This window comes from Amborella trichopoda, chromosome 3 (assembly GCF_054954075.1).
Source record: "Amborella trichopoda isolate Santa Cruz 75 chromosome 3, AtrichopodaSantaCruz75HAP2 v2.0, whole genome shotgun sequence".
Taxonomy (NCBI): domain Eukaryota; kingdom Viridiplantae; phylum Streptophyta; class Magnoliopsida; order Amborellales; family Amborellaceae; genus Amborella; species Amborella trichopoda.
In genome coordinates this window covers 49,441,293-49,458,799 of record NC_142338.1, presented here as the reverse complement: position 1 = coordinate 49,458,799, position 17,507 = coordinate 49,441,293, and the positions used below count along the sequence as shown (strand labels likewise).

Genomic DNA, 17,507 nt, shown 5'->3' with positions numbered 1-17,507 from the left:
ATAAGCATAAAATCCATGTATCCTTACTACTATAATGCAATGATAATGGATCCACTTACTTGAACAACAAACGTGCCTTCTCCAATCCTTCTTTCACAACTTTATTTTACTCCAACAATGGCTCTGCCTCCCATAGTAGCTTTTCCAAATATTTGCCTTAGACAGAGAGAAAAGATGAGGGAAGAGTGAGTGGCGTGGGTGAGAGGTAAGGCTTAAGTACCCATGAGGTTGGGGTGGTTGTCCAAGTGGTGCCAAGCTTGGATAAGTGGCACTCAACATAGCATACAATCTACAAGTGGCACCCACAACTCATGCCTGTCAGGCACACAGCCGGCGCTACACACACGACAATGCGTAGCCGGCAGTATGCACACGATGATGCGCAGCCGACGCTACTTTTCATTCACAAAAGGCGATGCCCCTTGTTCACGCGTGGCGCTGACTCTCTCTCTTCTCCAAACGGCGTTGCCCCTCTCTTGTACACACGCGACATTGTACCTTAGTCACAGTCAACATTGCCTCTTGAACCACAGACGGCGGTGCCCCCCTTTTTAACAGACTCCTACCATCGTGCGTGATACTTTGGCTATGAAACTTTGGTCCTTACAGCTGCATACCAATTAAGTTGAATGACAAGTTTTATAGGACAACTGTGAGGCCCACTTTGCTTTATGGGGCAGAATGTTGGGCTGTTAAGAAACGACATACCTGTAGGATGAATGTAGTTGACATGAGGATGTTGAGATAGATGAGTGGCAAAACAAGAAGGGATCTTATTTAAAATAAATACATTTGAGATAATTTAGGTATAACTGTAATAGGCAATAAGATGAGATAAAGTAGACCTAGGTGGTTTAGCCATTTTCAATGCAAATCCAGTATAGCACCTGTTAGGAGGTGTGAGTTAGTTCAAGTGGAAGGCTAAAAAAGTTAAATGGTAAGCTCAAAAGGATATAGTTGGAAGTAGTGAAAAAATATATGAGGACTTATAGCCTTATTAAGACTATGACTCGTAATAGAGCAGAATGGTGAATCAAGACTTGTGCAGCTCACCTCAAATAGTTGGAAAAAGATTTTGATGTCGATGATGAGATGAGTTGGCATTTATATTAGGATTGTACTGGATTAAAAAATAGGCATTGTAGAGACTGGGTGCTCTATACAAAAATCCCAATGACGGGGAAGGTAAAAAATGCTATATATGCATCGTATGTAGATAAAAAAGAAAAGGAAAAACAAAAGTAAGAGCTCAAAAAGGTGTCAACAAGGTTGTATGAAAGCCATCTCGAGTAGCTCATTTTTTTAGCTTGTGCATCTGAATTGGCTTCTCGCTATATATGTCTTAATGAGATGCACATTTAAACTAAATTATTTAAAAATCTGTTTTCGACATGTTCAACATCGTACATTCCAATTCTTCACATATCATCAAATTTGCACTATATTTTGAGCTATAAAATCATGGAGCTAAAATAAAAATCCATATCGAGTGACTTAAACTATGACTTTAATTCCATATCAATCCCCAAACAAAGATTTTTAGAAGGGCACATCATTTTCTTTGTTTTAGGAATTTTTCTACCTTTCAAAAGGGCGGGTTGATGTTTGTCATATCTGCAATGGTGGTATGCTTGTAAAAGGAGAAAGTGTTTGGTACGTCCGACTCACCGATAGATATGCGTCATCAAAAACAAGGATTTCGGATCTAAAATTTTGGAATTAATCTCAAGATTGAGGTGATCATAATTTTTTTTAAAAAAAATAAAAATCATATTGTTTTGAATATGTTTTTCCATTATCTATTTTGAACTATAGTTAAAACATTTTTTTTGGGGTGTGATTTGTATAGAATCGGGGCTCTAAACAATCAAAGTAAAAGCGCACTTTTAAATAGTATCAAGCAATGTGGTTTTAATACTGAAAATCTTTGTAATAGGCATAAAATATGTTTTTATCTTTAATTATAAAATTCATAGCTTCAAAATTAGATTGAGCACATCTATAAAAACTTAAAAATCTTGAAATTAACGGTAAAAAAATGCATTTTAAGATGCACTATTTTTAAAATTTGAAATCCATATTTTTTTTCTCATGCTCATACATCTTGATGTCGAGATGATTAATTGGAGGATATTTAAGCATCAATAGATCCTCTTCTAATGAAATTTTTGAGGTGGGCTCCAATCTGATTCTTTAGAGCCTCGGCTCTATATAAACTTTTTCAGAGACTCACCCGTTTTTTGTGAGTCGGCTGACGCACTCAAAACCCGTTCGTAGAATCTTACAACGGGGTTTAAACGCTTTTCCGCATAAAAGAGAGTTCAAAATTAGTGAGGGCTGAGCGTGCCTCTTGAGAACATTATTTTAGGGCTCTTAATCGCGGTGAGTTTAGCACCAAAGAAAATGCGTCCTGTGATTCAGATCAGAATGGCGAAATTTTACCTGAAATAGCGTAATTTTGCTGTTTGTTTTGGGACCGGCTCCAAAACTTACTCTCGTATTCCAAAATTTGCAGTGATTTAGTACTGAGTTGGACTGGCGAGTTCAAGTTTCATTACAGTCGTTCCTTGATCCGAAGATTCATCTTTAGAAGTTTTTGATCAGGTCAGGAATCAAATGAATTCCTCAGTTTTCAGTTGAAATCTTTCCATCTTTGGCAGATTTTATTTGAATAAGGAGCTATTTATCTCATTGATATAAATCGAAGCACTCAGGGCTTTTGTAATGGTTATTTTATCTTGAATTTCATTTCCTCTGAGTTTTTCTGTTCCTGTTAGCAATTTCATGCAGCTCGTGGCTTATTGAAGGGGTTTTACAAAACAATATGTACATTTTACATTATCGTGTTCTTACGTTTTGATGTGGAAGTCATGAACCTGATGATTATTCGCTCTTAGATGTTTGAATTTCTCATTCTTCTTTGAATTTCTCTATTATGATGAATCTTCAGTAAATTTGATTTCGTTTTCTGCCTGAGGTCGTAAGCTGGATGGCCTATGAAATTTAATTTCCATGCATTTTCTCATTCACATAGATATTTCAGTCAGTTGATCTTTTGAATGGGAGACTTTGCCAAATGCATAGGTTGTGGATGATTAGCATTAAGTGGTTGATGATTTACTATCATTATGAGTCTGGAATTACAAATTTTGTACATTGTGGATGATCAAGTCTAGGTCCTTTGCTATTTTTACACCTTAATTTTCTTCATTTTGGATTGATACATTTTGAGTTACCCTCTAAGCAAACAGTTATGTTAAGAATGATTAGTTTCAGACTCTATCTAGAGTGAAAGGGAGACAGGTCAGTAAGAAATTTACTTCTTATTTCAAAACGAGGTTTGCCTCTATATTTCTCTTATGGTTTGGACATTAGGGATCAGGCACTCTTGTGGCTGAGATGGTGCAGATGCTAGGTTGCTTGGTTGGCTTGCCATCTTATATTCTAAAGTTTGGCTTAAATGTGGAATTGGCTTTATTTTCGAAAGTTTGCTTTAAATGTGGAATAAAGATAAGTTAGGTTTTGCTTTTATGTATTTCTGTATGCATTTGTATGCGTATTTTTCTGTGTTTGTACAGTATTTTGCTGGTATTTTATTGGTTGGTATTTTTTGTTTTGTTGTAGGATTGATTGTATAAAGTCTTTGGGGTTTTTGAATTATCTTTCTCTGTGGATCTTCAAACAGTTGCTTTTATGAAACATTTAATTATTTGTGTTTAGTCTTAAGTTCTCTGGAGCCGTGGTCTACATCAACATGGAAGATTTGGCATTCTATTTCTGATTATTTTATCTGACTTCACAAGTATTTGATGTTTGTGTTTGAACAGTTTTGTCGCTTTCCTCTTTGTTGGCAAGATGGTTTCCTTTGAGATGAATGACATGAAAAGTAAGTAATGTTTTATATATGTCTAGTTTATTTTCTTTCTATGCATTGCCTCCATACTTTGTTAAATTCCATGATGCTGTTGATGTGGGAAAAAAGAAAATCCGAAATTCAAAGAATACCTTTTATGTATGCTCTGTAGTAGTTATTTCTGGAGTCCTAACACATGTTGAAACCATTTATGCCATTTGAAAAACCTCTTTGTGGAAAATTAAGATTCAGCAAAATAGGAGATTTTGCAAAGAAGTTTCATGACTCAGCAAAAGGAAGTTAAAGATTCAGGTTCTATGATACAGTCTTTGTCCGGCCTTGCTTATTACTTAACTTGTTTGGCTAGTATTATCTCTATACTTATATTTCAAAGCGCAATAAGACAATATGTGGTAAAGTGGAGAAAGAAGGGTTTAAAGAGATGATTACTTCTGGGAGGGTAGAGTAGGACTTTCTGGAGTTTGGGAATTTTTCTATTGCCAGGAATGAAAGGAGTGGAATTGAACATGGCCGTACACAAGGTAAAAAAGTTTATTGGGTTCCACAAGGAGAATGCAGTGACTGTCAGCGTTAATGATATTGGACCTAGCGTTCTAGAAGAAGTATTTTTTTTTTTGGCAACGTAATTTCCAGAAGAAGTCAGGACTCATATTTGAGGGGATTAAATTGCATAATTGATAAAAGGAAAATGTTAGGGTTGGGGGATTGAATTGCATATTAATAGGGAGTCTGTTAGAGTTGTTTTCTTACTAGTTGTATTGGTGGGATTCACTGGTGGTATTATGGAGAATATGGTCCGAGAATTGTCAAAGTAGGCAGTTTGTGAGTGAGGTGGAGAATTTGCGTTCAGAGATGTGAGAAAACTTTTCAACTGTGTATTCTATGTGGTTTTCCTTTAGTTGAGAAGAATGTTAAGAGTGGAGGGCAAGAGCTCAGTTCCAACATGTTTGAAAAAATGTTGCTGCTCGTGCAAATGAAGGAAAGGGATACTGAGATGGGATGTTGAAGGAGGATCATCATTTCTTGCTTAGTGTGTCCTCTGCCTAATCTTTGCTTCCCTGTATTACTAGCTGCAGAGAAATTGTCATGGGATAATATCGTGTGGCCATTTGGTAACCAGAATTCATGTTCTGGGACACCCTTGTGACTCCTTGAATAATAGACACTTAAGGACTTTGTTGTATTATAATAAAATTGAAGTTTGGGTAGTTTTCAAAATTTAATTTGAGTTTTTTTAGAAAAATACTATAATTTAACTTCCGTATAGAGATTGAGTGAAATATGGGGAATATTTGTTGAATTGAAATATCCACTATTGATAAGAGAAGCAATTGGTTGATGCCAAAAAAAAAGGAAAAGAAGCAACAAATGATTCAGTTCCAGCCTGTGTAGTTTGTACAAAAAATGAAAAAATTACTCATCATGATAGTTCTGAGAATTTGGCGCTTACAGAGCGGTGCAGTTGATTTTTATTAAGTTGATCGGAACACCTATTTAATATGGAACTTAAAACTGCAAAGTTCCATTCAAATTGGATACTTGTGTCGAACTTTGTGGAACAAGAATGGAATTCGCTAAAGTAGAGGCTGTAACATTGGAATATCTGAAGCAAAATGATCAGTGGATTAATGCAAAAATCGCTGCTTAGGTTGCAAATTCTGTTGATCGATTAATTGCTATTGGTTTGACTAATTAGCCATCAGAAAAGCAGTATGAGATCATTTTCTGAATTTATACTAGCAAACAAACTAATAGCGTTCAATGCCTCAACCTTGTTAGTTAAGGAAACAACTGAAAAAAAAAGGGAAAAGAAGAAAAAAAAAACTTATTAGTTAAAGACATAATGGATGATTAAAAAAATGGTCAATCGGAGGGACATGGTGGCTATTGATTTCCCAGCCCCCCCTTTAGATTTCAGATGATTAACCATTCACGGATGCTTTTTGTACTACTGATATAAATGAATTTGCTGAGCTTTTCAATCAGTCATGGCTTATGCATGTGCGGATTTCCTTTAGTCAGAATTTCAGCATGTCCGTACGTCATTCTTAGGCCTTTTTTTGGGGTAAGTTTCTTATTATGGGTGAATTTCTTATTAGGCCTCTATTGTCAAATATCAAGGAATGGTTGTACTAGTAATTTATTGTAGAACGAACTGCTTGGCCTCAGGAACTTTGAGCATACATCTCTCTATTTGTAGTTTTTCATGATCTTCCTGTCAGCTCAGCTAGTCGAAACTCATAATTGTGTCTATTGGAAACTTAGGTGCAATAACTCTCAGATGCTTGACATATGCAATCTAGTTATCTGAACTAGTAAAACCTTAATAGGTTTTCTGAATGGATATGATAGGAAAGCTGAGACACTGTGGATGCTTTTCATTATTTTGCTACAGTTTCCACAACTACGTAAGTTTTAGAGGATCTTTGATGTTCTATTCAAGTATATATTTTGTCTCTGTTAGAGTTCAGTGTCTTGATTCTGGGGAGTTAAATCATTTACAGCATAGTGAATTAGAGCTCAAGGTCCTAATTGATTCTTGAGAGTTAAATCATTTACAGCATAGTGAATCAAATGATTTTACAGCTTAATTTATTCTCTTGTTTTACTTTGGTTCATATTTAGGTATGCTATTCTATTTTGATGATATTCTTCTTTGATTTGATTACTTGGTAAAGTATAATATAAAGTTATGAACTCGAACAAGAATCGACTTTCCTGTTTAAGAGTTTTTTATGTCCTTAAGATTGGAGTTCAGGTAGTGTGTAACTCATGTTATTCATCTAATATTATTTTTTAAATATTTAGGGGATCAAGTTACTGTTCTTCTGTGAATTGTGGATGTCCATAGATATTGATATCTCCATCGCAGTTTACAACAACAGTTTTTGGATGAGAGATAGGACTTGAGATTACTCATTCTTTGTGCGACATGCTAGGTTCACAATTTCCAGGTCTATTGGATCGTATCATCGGTTGTAATGGTCAGAACTCTGATGGTTACACTTGCTGTTTGGAGTTGGTAGGACCATGGTCCACTTGTTATGCAGAAACGAGGGCACTCTTTTTATAGATAGAAAACAATGGTAGGATAATATTTGCTGCATTTGATCTGTAAGCTAATTACATCTGTTAATGGGGACTTTCATAAAATAGGTACGTGAGAGCCGAGTCGGCTTTAGCTAATTCTGAGATGGTTTACCCAGTTTTAAAACAATGCCAGTGACTAGAACTCTAGCAGCTGAGTTCAATTATTTTACCAATAATATCCTGATATTGCATATGTAGATAGTGTTGTCTGTCTATGCATCTCCCTTGGAGCCCCCACCTTGACATGGTTCATAGATCCTCCATTGCTTCTAGTTTTCTATGGGGAGAGGTGCTCAGGATATAGATGCTGAATAGGAGGATTCATTAATGCACATTTTGGTTTATAGTTGTTGAGAAGATAGTCCATTGAAGCTCAGTTAAGGGTAATGATCTATCCTACAAAACAGCAAACAAGGAAAAGGGGAGGTCAATGGCTTATTTCATAATAAATATACAAGCTGGTATCGTTTGAGGCGCTTCTTTGGAGATGAGGGTTGAGATAATTTCTCTCCATGATGATGGAAAGGGTACTCAGTTTGCCATGCACATGGCTATGAAGCCATTGTTTATGAAAGGAGAGTAACCTAAGTGGCTTTGTTATTTGCTGAAGAAAAAGTAGTTGCTGGCCAGGCAATAAGAAAGGAAACTCCCAAATGACCTGAGTAACATAATGCACGGCATATATATATATATATATATATATATATAGGAAAAGATGGGATTAGCGCACTAGGTCATATGAACATATGAGTTCAACGGTTCAGATTGAATCTGGGCCGATTTGACGATCATGGATGTCCGGTAGTGCGTGAATTTTATTTATTTTTCTACAGATCCAAATCACTTGAAATTTTAGGTGTATGTTTATCTCATCAAGGCACACCTAATAAAAAATATATAAAAAAGTATCCGCGAAAATCAAAATGACCAAAATACCCCCCTAAACTTTTCGGGGGTATTTTGGTCAATTTATTTCGTGTAAAATATTTTTTTCATATTTTTCAAAGAGTCACCTATTTTTTATGAACACACGTTTAAGATTTCAAGTGATTTGGATTTGTAGAAAAAAAAACTAAAATTCAAACACTACCAGATATCCGTGATTGTTAGATCGGCCCAGATTCAATCTGGGACATTGGGCTCATATGTTTATATGAGCTAGTGGGCTAATCCCATCTTTTCCCTATATATATATATATATATAGATAGGAAAAAGAAAAGTCTTTCCAACGCCTATATGCGAAAATGAATAGTGATTGCGCCTACCTTCATCACCGTCCAAATTTCAACGCGCTGTCACGATTGTTCGGTGGTATTTTATTTTTCATTTGTTTGGAGCATCTATATATCTTACTGAGGCGCATCTAATAAAAATATAAAAAAAATTATCCGCAAAAAATAAATTGACCAAAATACCCCCAAAACTTTTTGGGCGTATTTTGGTCAATTGTTTTCATGTAAATTTTTTTTTTATAATTTTCAAAGTTTCCTCTATTTTTTATGAATACACGCTCCAAATTTCATGTCATTCCGATGTGTAGAAAAAAAATAAAAAATGAAACACTACCGGACAATCATGATCGCGTGATGAACTTTGGACGCTAATGGGGGTAGGCCAAATCACTATTCATTTTCGCCTATAGGCATTGCGTAGTGTTTCCATATATATATATATATATATAAGAGAAAAGAGTAACATCGAGTAAGCCCTCTAGTGTGGCGAAGGGATTCCTAGGGGGAATCCCGAGCGGATGTAGGAAGCTAGAGGTAGAGACTCCTAGGGGGCCTCAATGAATGAGCTGACCCGTGAACGAATGGAGTAAGGGGTTGGTCGCACGCTCATGATTAGCCGTACCTTCGCCTGAACTCTGATTAGCCTATGTTGACCACTTTCCCACGATGGCTGCTGCAGCGCTCAGGTAGGAAATTTGAGTAGCCCAGACGAATGGCTCCGACTTGGAACAGAGGGAGGGGGGCTTTCCCATTGCCCCCTCCTAGGTCAAACTCTACATAATTGCATGGGAGAGGTTCTCTCCCGTGGCATTTGGGCCCTTACTTTGTTTCTAGATCGAGCCTCGTTTCACATCCCTCAGTTGCATATCCATTTCCATTCCTGATCCTCCCTGAGGGAGCAGGGGCAGCTTATTTCCCTTCAGGAATAGTTATTGTTTACACTTTCAAAATTGTTTCTTGCTTTTAAAGAAAAATGAAAAATGTTAAAGGAGGATTTGTCCTGGTTCTGAAGAAAATAACTTCAGATCTTGTACTCTTTTCCCTTCTCAATTCTCTCTCAAAGCATTATAATTTGTCATTTCTCTGTTCTGGCTGAGACTGAATATTTGTTTTCCCAATCTATCATGTGTTTCTTTTGGTAAATAGAAATCTTTCTGCAGCCATATCATCCATTTGAGGCAATGAATTGAAATTTGCAGCTGTTTGTTCATCTCGAGTATTTCTTTTTGTAGGACACTGATGTACTGTTGTAAAGTCCACCAAAGTTTTCTCAATTTGTGTTAACTGTGCATTAATTTTTTCTTGACTTACGTTATTAAGCAGAGATCGGCATTGGATTGACTGGCTTCGGTGTTATGTTCTCATTTTTGGGAGTCATGTTCATGTTTGATAAGGGGCTTCTTGCCATGGGAAATGTAAGCAAAACACTTTTTGAGAGTTATTCACATCTGCAAAGTTTTTAAAACAATGCTATTTTCCTATTTAACGATTGGTTTGTCCTTTGATGCTTATCAGATCCTCTTCGTGTCAGGGGTGATGCTAACCATTGGGCCCAAATCCACCATTCAATTCTTTATGAAGCGCCAGAATTACAAGGTTTAACCATTTGCGCAAGCCAACTGATTACTGAGCTTATCGTGTCCAATGGCACTCACCAGTGCTTTAAAACCCAGATTCGTTCTGGGAATAGTTGGGTGCTTGGAGCAAGTCCACTTGGTGAGCCCAAGTGGACTTTCGCCGAGTAATACCTGATTCATGCAAGTTTGCCAAAAAAATCCAAAAAATTGGAAGATTCAGGAAAAATAGAAAATATGAAAAATCATAAATGTTAATTGAAAAATGACGAAAATTAGATGATTTTGCATACACTGTTGAGATTTTCTGTCAAATAGTAGTTCGAAAAAAAGAGAAAAATAAAACCTTCCAAATCTGACATTTTTAATTTTTTCTTCCAAATCTAATTTTTCCAAATTACAGGATGGAAAAGGGGGTCGGGTTTCTGCCTCTTATTTTTAAAATGATTTTTATTGGACTCAGCGAGTTTCCGAATGGCTGACCGAGTTGCTACAGTAATTGTCGAGTACTACTGCAGTACCATCTGATGTTTTTTAGGGTTTCTGTATTTATTTATTTTTTGTGGTGGGGCGGGGGGGGGGGGGGGGGGGGGGGGGTCGGGGTGTTTTGGGGCTCGGGAGGCTGCCAAGCCCGAGTAACTCGGGTGGGTTCGAATTAGATTTGCCGAGTTTCCAAACATTGATACTTACTAGTTCCTTGTTATGACAGGGCTCCATTGCATTCGTTCTGGGCTTCTTTCTGGTCCTTATCGGACGACCCATCATTGGCATGATCATCGAAGCATATGGTTTCATTGTGCTCTTCAGGTCTGATTCTATGGATAACTTTCTCAAACGATGTTAAAAACCTTGGCAGAGTCAAATCAGAATTGGCTAAGCTACTTGGGCTTGGCATGGTGCCAAGCGAGTACTTGTGTACATACTTGGGGGGCCTAAACATGTATAATTCTCAGGTGAGTACTGTACAAACTCACTCGGGTACTGTGGATCTTGGCCCTACTAGCCCGAGTTCTACAATACTCAGGTGGGTTGCAACAGTAATCACTGAAGTAATGTTACTCATAAAGAAAAACAAAAAGTGGGATTTCTGCCCCCATTTTTCATCTCACTGAAGGGGGTCAGAAATCTGCCCCTTGTTTTCATCTCTCTCAAAGGGGGTGGAAATCTGTCCCCTTGTTTTCGTATCTCTCTCTCTCTCTGTCAGAAAGGTGCGCTGAAATTCGCTCCCCTGTTTTCATTTCTCTCTCCATAAGGGGGCCGAAATCTGCCTCGGCTGTTTCTTTTCTCTCTAAAAGGGGCGCAAACATGTGTTCCCCTTTCATCTCTCCACTTTCTAGGGGTGGGGGAGGATCCACACCCTGTTTTCCTCTCTCTCTCCTAATGCTCTATCTCTCTGTTCCAAAATCTCTCTCTCCCTCCTTTCCCCCCCCCCCAAAAAAAAAATCTCTTGTTGATGGTTTTCAAATTTTTTGGGATCTTTTTTTTTTTTTTTTAAAAGGAATTTTTATGCCTGTACACTAAGGTGAGTTGACTCAGACCCGCCAAGTTACTAGGCTCGGGAGTGGGACCCTTCATTGTGATCATGTCGTCTTCTGAGAGTCTAACTCTCCGTCATCGTCTGTGATCTCAATATCCTATTTGACAAAGTTCCCTCCATATCCTTTGTTTAGGATTATAGTGTGTTTTTTGAGTTAATTTTTTTTTATGCAACATGTGATTTCTTGTGGCAGGGGTTTTTGGCCCACCATTGCTGTGTTCTTGCAGCGCATTCCTGTACTTGGATGGATTTTCCAACTCCCTGTTATATCATCGGTAAGAAATTCAATATATTTTTTTTTTAATGTGAAATTTCAGGTAGATCTATCTCAAAACTAAGGTTGTGATGTTTAATCTGTTTCATTGTGCAGTTTCTTGGTACCAAAAGGGGTAAGCGGGTTCCCGTGTAATCATTTGGAATGGTTGTGCTCCATATGGCCTTGAATTTGAGGCTCACGTCCGGAAAGGAAATGTATGGCGAGTTCTGACTTCTGAACTCTGAATCATATTATGGCAAACACCATAAAATTTTGTGAAATTTGGAACTTGTTTGTGTAGAAAGATATGGCATCTTTTGTGCCTCAGTCCATGGCAATGTGCATCATGGATGATTGTAATTCAATTGTGAAGAACAGATCTGAGAGGATTCTTTTTTTAGTGTTTTGTTGTTAATTGTAGTTTACTGAGAAATTAAATGAAATATTTTTTACTGTGAGGGATTTTAGTTTTAAGCTTTTCCACGATAACTGGGTGGTTATAAGGTCAAGAGGAGAAGATTTGATACACTTCTGAATATGGAAGCACCACGTGCTTTGGAGGTAACCCACATTGGGATATTTCATGTGGTTGCTAGCCGAGGATGGAATGTATCATTATTTGAGCATGCATATTTCCACCTTCTCTCTTATCTAAACTTTGGTTTAATCGATCTTTGTTTCATAGGTTAATTATGTCTTATGAGCTAACAGTGATTCTGAATTAACCTTAAGGGTGGTTGAGAAGGTGTGGGGAGCCGGTTTTAGAAATTGTGAGTATGGGGTTCATAGTGGGGGTAACAGTCTATCAAGGTGAATAGTTGCTACTGTGTGTGTATGATCTTTACCATTTCCAGGCTTTAAAATATATGTTCTATTGAAGGTTAATTAATTTGTGGGCTCCCTATAAGGCCTCAGTTCATCCCAGCTTTTTGTTTATAATAGAGCAGAAGATGGCCAAACGGTAGAAATCCATGAGCATGTTGACGGCGGAGAGAGATTTGAGACTGAATAAACAGAATTTGTAACGTCAATGGTAGGGAATGCCTTTCCAAGAGCATTACTTGATCTTTTATGAAATGAGATTAACAAACAAAATCAACATCAATACATCCAAAACCAAGAATAAGAACATGAGAGGCTAAGAACCAAAATCAGCATCCACAAAACAAAAGAATAAGATAGGAGAAGATTTGTAACAAACATCAATGGTAGGGAATGCCTTTTCAAGAGCATTGCCATCTCATGTAACAAGGGACCTCTGCAATTCCCTTGAACTTGCACACGAGAAACTGAGTCACAAGAATAGCAAAAGAACCAAAATCAGAAGGCAACATTACAGCAAAACCCAAGAACAAGGAAAGGGAGGAAACACATGGGGGAATGGATCAACCTTAGAGATGTGATCAGCATGTTAGGTAGATCAACTATTAACCATTTGCCACATTGCACACCTTTCTAACCTGACCCTGTGTTCCAGTTAGGATCTGAAGAGCTCCCATTTTCACCATAGCATTTCCGAACCCAATACTAAAGAGGGGGTTCGAAGCTGCTAAGACCATAACACTGGTCCGAGTTGCAGAGTCAAGGGCGAGAGCTTGGTCAATTTGGAGGATTCCTCTCTTTGATAGTATCTGCTTATAGTAGTCATTGTCCACAATGAAAGCACTGGAAGCGTTTTGGTCAAGATTAACAGCTGTGTTTTGAGGTGGGCTGGCGTTTGGGCACACAGTCCTCAATTGTGAGGCCAAGGTTGGGTTCATGGTGGGATCAGGCTTCCCTGTGTTATTGAAATTGTAGAGCCGGTTTTGGAACAGGGGGCAATGTGTTACCCCAACAGTGTGGGCACCTAATTTTGCACATAAAATCATGTTAGTAACATAGGTATTGTTCGATACGTTGTGGTTTCAAGTAGGCTTAGAGAGAAAGCATAGGGCACATACCCAAGAGGAGGACCATGTCATTGGTGCTGAGACCTTTGCTTTTAAATGCGGAGATGGCTTGAGACACTGAAATGGAAGGTCCAGGGAGGTTCACATTGGTAGCTGGGAACAAGGCATCTCTTCTTCCAGTCTGCACAGCATAGCTACGTCCTCCAGCCTACACCCATTTATACAGAGTGGTGGTCACTAAATGTGCATCTCTCTCTCTCATGTGACATGTCACTAATGCATGCCATATCAACATCTCTCTCTCTCTCATTTCACATGTCTCTATTGCAAGCTATATTAACAATTCTCTCTTTAGGGATGGCAAAGGACCCAGACTCAACCTAGGACCCAAGGGGTAGACCCGATCCAAGTCCAGGTATAGGGCTCAAAATTGGACCCGGTGGGTCGAATCCGGGTTCGGGTGTGATCCAATCCAAGTTAGGATACATAAATATTTTTCAGGATCCCAATGTATGAAATATATTTAAATATAGTTAAACATATAGATATTTTAATTGTTTGGGTTAGATCCGATCTGGTCCGGGTCCAGTAAATTTAGGTCCGACTCACATGTATAATAACATGAATTTATTGACAAACAGAAGTGAAAGAGAGGAAGTAGTACAAGGGAGACGGCATCTCTTGCAGCAAGGGCTATGATATCTGCACATGAGACTAGTTCAGGACAAGCAGCCTCCACCGCAGCCTTGGCTTGGTTTATGATGTCGTACCCTCTTACACTAAGATTTGGGGGAGCATTCTTCTCAGATGACGTCCCATCCAATAATAATGATGCATCGCACCCCTTTCAAATTCAAACCGCCAACATTATATTAGGCCTAAATATTTATAGGAAGAAATGGCCCCAATAAAAAGCTTATATAAAGTGTCAATTTTGTAATGTGGAAGCAAGATGCACCTTAAAAACCCATAAAAGAATGTTGTCTCATCACTAGTAAATTTTACAATTGATCATCTTGACCTCGATATATATGGATACGAAAGAAAAAATTAATTTTAAGTCTTAAAAATAATACATATTGTAACACTTTATCTGAACTGTTTATTTTTAAGATTTTCAAGTGTTCATAGATCGGCTAGATCCGCACCATTTTTGGAACTTTTAATTCATAATAGAAGTGAAAATAGACATTTAGGCTATGATGAGAGTTTCAACACCGAAAATACATCTTTTTAATGAGATTTTTGAGGTGCACCTTACCGTAATTGCTTAAGGTTGACACCTTATTCAAACTTCACCCATAAAAGAATAACATTAATTAAAAATTCTATCCTCTTCGACCCGAAGGAGTAAGTGTATAGTATGCTCTTTGAGAAAATGGTATATTTGCTTCGTTGCATTAATATGTGATCTCTCTATGTCGCCATTACATTAAGGAAACCTGTTCCATGTGTTGGTGGGTGCAAGAGCCCGCCGACTCTTCAACGTCCATCTTGAAGTTGGACGTTGTATAAAACACATCGGTTCAAATCAAGTATGGATGGTGTCAAAAATATCCCCCCAAAAAAAACACATTTCAAAGTTTTTTTTTGTTTCATATTCATGATAAGCTCTGCTTAAATGATAAATCCCTAAAATTTTGGATAAAAAATCCATCTTTAAGGTGAATTTTAAAGGGGGTCTGCACGTGTACATATGGGTCGGTTGACTCATAGAAACCCCATCCTAAAATTAATAGGTGATCTCTCTATGTGGGTTTGGAGAGAGAGGGACCCGTGATCATGTCTCGACCCGGCAGGTTTCATTCTCTGTGAATTACTCTCCAACACATTGATTACATAGTCATGATCCTCATGACCACGTATATCATGTACGACTGCCTTGTAACAGTGAATCATTGAAGAAAACCTTACGCATGAATGTCATAGAGACATGCTTGAATTAGAATTTTTTTTGGTAAAATCTATTTTCACCCTTAATTGTAAAATTTAAATAGTGCTTATCAAGTAGATTTATGAACACTTGTAAATTTTGAAAATGGGCTGTCCAAGTAACAAGTTACAAGATGAATTATTTTTAGGACTTGAAATTTTTTTGCTTTTTTTTATATTCATACATCTCAAAGTCAAGATGATCAATTAGTGGGTTTACCGACTTCTGACATCCTTTTCCGGTGGATTTTTGAGGTGTCATTTATTTCTAAAATTGACATTTTTATACATTTTCCTTTAAATTTGATTTTAGAAGGCACAAGAAACAAAAAGAGAGAAACAAAGTATAATCAAAGCAAAAATTATACGTACTGAAACAAAGCAGTCATGGAATTGCAGGCAAAGCAGTGCGGCTACGATGGTGTTGTCAGATTTAAAACGCTGAGCCACTACACCCTGGACCATGGATTCCACATCCTTTGTGCCACACTTGCCATTGTAGAACCCCACTTGCAATGCTCCATGGCATTGACCAACTAACCCAACAACAGCAACAACAATTAACCCCAAGATCTTCATCTCTCTCTGTGTTTTTGAAGATAAGATCTTTATGTCTGTGTTTTTTAAGATAGAGCCTCTCTTGTGGAAATGATAAGCATTTGCTTTTTATATAAGAGTAACAGGCAACGTTGCACCCAAAAGAGCAACGATTCCATTATAATTCGCAGAATAATAGCTTCTTTTAGTTAATTAAGGAGTTGACATGGTGCATGAGTGCACGATGAAGTTCTATACTGTTACGCACCATTAAATACTCAATCGACCTACCACCCCCAAAATTTCAACCGGCTAACTCAGCAAACCGTGTGTTACAACTATTTATCACATATGTGATGGCCCATGTTTTGCCACAATATAAAACTAGATTAAAAAGGAAAACACTTTTTTCTATAAAAAATAATATTGTAGCCACACAAACTAGCAACATGCTTCCATGCTCCACTATTTATCAAGATACGACCTTCTTGGGTCGCACATAATAAGTTTGTGCTGGTTCATTGTATCGTACGATTCAAACCATGGTGGGAATTCATGGGAATAATGAAATCTCAACCAATTTTTTATTTATTGAAGGGACTTTATACAATGATATCATTTACTTTTGGCACAGGGAGGTCACAATTACTTACCACCAATTGATGTGAAATCTAATAGTTTAGATGTGTCATAAAGTTCGAAAAAATATCTTGAACTTTGAACTTTTTAGATGTCTTGAACTTTGAACTTTGAACTTTTTAGGAGGTTATAAGATGATCATTTTTGGGTGTAAACCTCTCTTAGCCATTTTTGAGCATGAACATCTCTGGGTCATTTTTTGAGCGTGCATCTCTCTGAGTATAGGAAGCATTCTTTTTCTGTTGAGAAAAAGAAGATAGAGATTATCATTCTTTGTGAGAGGAAAAAAAGAAGATAGAGATTCATCATTTTCTGTGAGAAAAAGAGAGAGAGAGAGAGTTATCTGAGAGAGAGTTATTATTTTTCTTAGAAAAAAAAAGATGATGAAAGAGAGCCAGTGATCATCCTCTTTAAGTATTTTTTTTGTTGAGAGAGAAAAGAAAGAGAAGAGAAGAGAAGAAAATGATAGAAAAAAAAACATATTCTTTTAGCGAGAGAAAGTCTCTAAAAAGAAAAAAAGTCTCTAAGAGAGAATATCAGAGAGGAAAATCCTATAGAGAGAAGTCTCAAAATGAAATAGCAGTAATCCAAAGAAATGTTGTTTTCTTATAAGGCAATTGTAACCTTTGAACTAATAGTGGATTTATCTATTTCTCCCGTGGACCTAGATTGAAAAGGTGAACCATATAAATCTGGCGCCAGTAAGATTTATTTATATGTTTTATTGTATATTTTTCCATTCATACACACATATCGACTTTGACATAATTTTGTTTCCCGTATTTCTTAGCTCTGCTGTGTGTATTCGCATTCGTGTGAGATGGCTCTAACTGGCACAACACAATTTCACATCCAATGGTCAAAATTAATTGCGATCTCCATGTACCAAAGTTAAATGATCAGGGTTACTAATTGCTTTTTAGTACATGTGATAAAAAAAAAAAAA

The 17,507-nt window shown here is 37.2% G+C and overlaps 2 protein-coding genes across 3 annotated transcripts; one reads left to right on the top strand and one right to left on the bottom strand.

The window, feature by feature from the left end:
* Positions 1-2,333: 2,333 nt before the first annotated feature.
* Positions 2,334-12,022, top strand: LOC18429090 (vesicle transport protein GOT1). Of its 2 annotated transcripts, XM_011623174.3 has the most exons (8): positions 2,334-2,382; positions 2,516-2,604; positions 3,828-3,886; positions 9,521-9,612; positions 9,713-9,793; positions 10,481-10,578; positions 11,502-11,583; positions 11,679-12,022. In XM_011623174.3, the coding sequence occupies exons 3-8, from the start codon at positions 3,856-3,858 to the stop codon at positions 11,715-11,717; spliced, it is 423 nt and encodes a 140-aa protein (XP_011621476.1). In that variant the 5' UTR covers positions 2,334-2,382; positions 2,516-2,604; positions 3,828-3,855; the 3' UTR covers positions 11,718-12,022. The 2 variants fall into 2 exon arrangements, with proteins under 2 accessions (XP_011621476.1, XP_088717213.1); XM_088861087.1 differs by having other exon boundaries at positions 2,334-2,604.
* A 573-nt stretch (positions 12,023-12,595) lies between these two features.
* LOC18429089 (peroxidase 57) lies at positions 12,596-15,964 on the bottom strand. Its single transcript, XM_006838382.3, has 4 exons — positions 15,758-15,964; positions 14,118-14,297; positions 13,505-13,661; positions 12,596-13,410 (listed from the first exon to the last, which is right to left on the bottom strand). The coding sequence occupies exons 1-4, from the start codon at positions 15,962-15,964 to the stop codon at positions 12,992-12,994; spliced, it is 963 nt and encodes a 320-aa protein (XP_006838445.1). The 3' UTR covers positions 12,596-12,991.
* Positions 15,965-17,507: the final 1,543 nt, after the last annotated feature.